The sequence below is a fragment of the Teleopsis dalmanni genome, unplaced genomic scaffold (genome assembly GCF_002237135.1).
Source record: "Teleopsis dalmanni isolate 2A unplaced genomic scaffold, ASM223713v2 unscaffolded_contig_2508, whole genome shotgun sequence".
Lineage (NCBI taxonomy): Eukaryota > Metazoa > Arthropoda > Insecta > Diptera > Diopsidae > Teleopsis > Teleopsis dalmanni.
In genome coordinates this window covers 1-4,985 of record NW_024033890.1, presented here as the reverse complement: position 1 = coordinate 4,985, position 4,985 = coordinate 1, and the positions used below count along the sequence as shown (strand labels likewise).

The window sequence follows — 4,985 nt, the reverse complement described above, 5'->3', positions numbered from 1 at the left end:
TACAACAATAAAAAACGCTTGTGCTGTATAAAAACGGTCTTCAGAACAAAATCATTATTTAATAATTATTTTAATCATTTTCAGTAATTAATCTGAAAAGCACGTTTGTTATTCTAATTAAATATTTATTAATATTTTATTAATAAATAATAATAAACGACATGTCGTTTATTATTATGTCGTTTAAGTATGTATTATATTATTATTATTACTTGTGTGTACATTTGTGTAATAAATAAATTATTTAGTGCTATTATAAATAAGTTTGTTTTAATTTTTATTTATATATAAATTTAAATAGAATTTATTTATATAGTATTTGTATGAATTGTATACACATTTTATATAGATGTCACATTTCGCTTAAATTCTTTTACTCTTGCGTATGGTTAAAACCTTTTACAACACTATTTTCGTGGTCTTGTCATATTGGCGCTTCTAATTTCTTGTATTCATTTTTATTATTTGTCGAGTTCCATCCCCGGACGTAAAAAAGATTTAATAATTTATAAGAAAACATATGTTTAAGTTTATAAATATTAATTAATATAATAAGAAATCGTCAAAAAGTTCATCGTTTATATAAATTAATATTATAGATCTACGAAAATATTGTGTTGTAAAAAAGAAAAGCAATAACGTAACAAAAAGTGTAGTACGAAGTGAAGAAGTTCAAAATCAATAAATTTGCCAGACAACAAAAATTAATATCAATGAAAAACATAAAAACGGCTTTTATATAAATTTTCATATATTTTGAAAGTATATGTAAACATTGTTTTAATTTATATTTAAAGGTGAGTGTTACGAAAATTATATATCAAAATTGCAAAATTCTTATGTAGTTGGAAAAAAATTATAAACAAAAATAGTTTGTTGTATAACTTTATATATTTTCAATACTAAATTTTATTAAATAAAAAATATAATATAATTAAAAAACTAGACTGCACTATTTTTAATGTTATATTAGAGTTTCTTTGGTAATGTGTCTATAATTGACCGATGGAATGCAAATGTCATCGTGTCAATGGTTAAATCCACCATTTCTCTCAGTACAATTTCTTTTAATAGTTTTCGGAGTGCAGACTTTTATTTAGCAGCGTAAAAAATGTTATAATTGAATAATTACTTATTATTTATTTATTTAATAGTTTTCATTGGATGTGCTAAATAATGCTGCATTATGTATTTATATTTGCATGTTGATATGTACACATGTGTATTATTATATTCAATTAATTATGTATAACCATCATGAACATTAATTTATATTACTTATATTTTCTAATAGTAGTAATTGTAATAAATAAGAATATCTATACTACACATTGCTTTCGTATGTAACAATATAGTGTTTGTTAGTACATTAACTACCGGTAATTACTTTTCTAAGAATATAGCAAATCTATTGAACTATTTACTGCTCTTTATTTATATTGTAGCAATTGGAATAGTATTTTAAAGAGTATAAACGGTTATTTATGAGTTTTTATCAATTACATTATATATAAATTATTTTATTATTCAGACACGGCACTTCTTTAATCAGGTTTCAGGGTTATTACACAGGAATTTAACCCTTACGTTATTGTGTCGCAATTCTACATTGGTTCCGAAGAATTGCTTTATATGATACATCATACTATGTCGTTGATAACATTTTTTCCTTTATTTAGCCAATCGAACAAAAGTAAAATGTAGTACTTTTTTAAAAAAAAATTTTTATTACTTACACACAGTAAGTATATTTATATAGATAATATTTAATGAAGATTCTGAAAAATAGTTTATTAGTTTATTAAATTATATTTAATTCGATTAGGGAAAGTATTAAATATCACTGACTACTGTGGTGTTATAATAATGATATTCACGACTTCTCTGAAAATCGAACATAATAAAATTATTCAATATATAGAAATATCTCCTCTTATTCCTAAGGTTTGGCTCTTCAATAACTATTTTAGCTTATTTGTTTTACAATATTTCATTATAAAATATAGTGATATATATTCTAGTTACGCATAATTATAATTAGACTATGATATAATTCTATTTGTCACTATATAAAGTAATTAGGACATACATCCAAATAATTTGGATTTGTTCTGAACGTTCTCTATCGTGCTCTACATTATTTTTCAATCTATATAATATGTATACAATCATACAAATACAGAAAAAGTGATCAATAACGTAGAAACCTTTCTTTTACACTTCTTAGAAAGTTCATAAAACCCTCCAAGTGAGCATGCAGCCTGATGAGATGAACTCTAAAACTTGCAGCTGCAAATATTTCCACACATTTACATTATTAATAATAAAAAGTGCAACTGTTGAAATTTCTACTGGAATGGAATGAATGCACATTCCGGTCGGTCTGTTAACTGTATGTTAGGTAGTAAACAAACTCCACAATTTCCAATTGCACTTTAGGGTGACTTTATATGCTATCTTCGACACATACACACATACGCATATATATGGTATATACAGTTCATAATGCATTTTTATGCATTTATTTTATACTGACGAGTTCTTCCAAGATCAAAAACCTTAAATTGCAGTTGCTGCAACTCGATTTGTATCTTTAAGGTCTTCATCTCCTTTATTTTCGCGCCTATTAAATGTGTTGAAAAATATTCATTCTATCAAAACAATGAATTAATTTTTTTTCATGATCTTTATAATTCTGTTTTATTGTAGTTATTTGCATAATTTTGCTTAAGATAAATAATATTTTTACTTGTTTTGTTTTGCAGTTTTGCAGTTGTTTCGCTGTTTCGCTGTTTGTGACTCCAGCAAAGCTACAAATCTGCAATAATGCAACATCATACACATGCACCACGTCCTGCATTGCACATGCGTGGTCATCATATGCCGCCGATGCATGCAACTGCTGGTACTGTTGGTAACAATGCGCCGGCAGCACGTATGACAGCTATGAATATTTTGCCACCACGGCCACAAGCTCAGTCCCAAACGATACAATCAACCATTGCACCAATACGACAAAATCTAATAAAAACACAAACAGTTCCACCGCAACACCAACAGAAACCGCCAGCGCTACAACAGCAGCATCACCTCCATAACAGCATAAAAGCACCAACTGCAGCTCAAAGCATGATGCCACCTAATCTTAGAGAGCATCATAATCGGTAAGCGAGCGCATTTAAGACAATCATTTACAATTGGATTTGTCCAATTGTCCTCCAAGCGAAGCAGTTAACTTTGTAGGTTTCATGCTACAATAGTATTTCCCATAATTATGCAACTTTTAGTTTTTATCCTTTTTGTTTCATATTGACAATTGGTGTGAGACTCGAGACCAAACTCATAAATTAAAATTATATTTCATTACATATTCGCTTTTCTAGTTTTTTAATTTTATTTATTTAATTTTTTTCTATACCTAAAACAGCATGACTTCCGTTTAGGAACGAGTTCTAGCAATTGCCTATAATAGTGTATCCTTGCTTGTATGATCGGTGTGTGATGTATATGTGCATATAACTTTTTCATGTGTTGCCTTTTCTTACAGCTCTCCGAAGGGGATATTTGCTTTAGAGTTTGTCCAGAGGTTCGTCCCTTTTATTTTTTGTTGTTTTTTTTTTGTTCATTTAACATTATTCCTGTTTATGCAAATAGCTTGAATCATATGTTCGCCAGTGTCTCGTTGTCCTTTGATTAAGCACAGTTGGTTTTTGATACTTTACTCGCGTTCACGTGTGAGAAATAGTCAAGATATAAATAAAATAAATGCAATAATACATATATTCAAATTAAATAAGTTAATTACGAATATAAAAATTAACGAAATCGGTTAACTCAAGTAAATCGGATAGTCTAAACAAGCCTATTTGGCTGTGCAAGAAATGTTTGAACACGTAAAATATCGTTCCTTTCAGTTATGAAAGTGATTTAAAGAAAAAAAATAATTTTTGTGCTAAATGTTGTTTAATTTTTAATTAGTCTTACTTCTATAAAAATAACATATTAAACATAACTTAATATATATTTATTTAAATCTATATATATATAGTATTTTAAGTGCTGTGCATATGAAAATTATTTTAAAGCTATGACTACTTATAAACTGAAGGAATTCAAAGACATTTTGCAACTCACAGATACTCCAGTAAACATATATTTCCACAAAACATATAATATAGATCTGAAAAATTCACATTAGTGAGTGGAGAATTTACATTGCGATCTAGAGATCTATTGTGTCCTAACATGCGATAGACGTTTATTAAGTAAAATAAACTAAGCACAAAAAATTTATAAAATAATTAAAATTTATTTTAGACGTCTTAAAAGCATAATTATTAAGTTAATAACAGCAATTTCTAAATATTAAACATTTTAAATAATTTATTATAAATAATTATGATCACAATGCAGGATCACTCACACGATCGATTTGTTGTAAATATTAATCAATTTAAATTAAAAAAACTTGTTATAAAAGTGAATTGGTATAAAAGCGTTATATTACCATTAGATGTGAGATATTAAAATATATCTGCCACCCATAAAAATTTTACAAAAATATAATTCTCATAATATTTTATAACTTTGTCAAGTTATTGTTATTATCGTAATTATGGTCCTTATTATATTCTATCACTCTTAGTCATAGCAATAAAAGCCTGTGTAGATGAAGATCATTGTAGATTGCAAAACTCACATGACTCAAATTGTAAAAAATGCATACCAGTCAGCTACTTGAACTAAAGCGTAAAGCGAAACCAACTCAGTAGTACAGTATCAGTGTTGACCGACCACTGTATATTAGAAAGGCATCAATAAGACAGGAACTAATGTCTATCGACTTTTGACGAGACCGGAGATCTGAGGACGAAGAGAAAGAGGTTATATGACTTTTATAGAACTGTCACTCTTTAAAATTAGGGATATAGTCAAGGTTGTAGACTTGTTAGGTTGAATGCCTTATACTTAAACGGGGTAATCGC

The 4,985-nt window shown here is 27.6% G+C and overlaps 1 protein-coding gene across 1 annotated transcript; it reads left to right on the top strand.

Moving 5' to 3' along the window:
- Positions 1 to 448: 448 nt before the first annotated feature.
- On the top strand, positions 449 to 3,164 carry LOC119664696 (the record flags this gene model as incomplete). The annotated part of the gene is made up of 2 exons (XM_038074149.1): positions 449 to 797; positions 2,766 to 3,164. A coding segment is annotated over exon 2 (338 nt), but the record flags the coding sequence as incomplete, so codon positions are not given.
- Between the last annotated feature and the right edge of the window lie 1,821 nt (positions 3,165 to 4,985).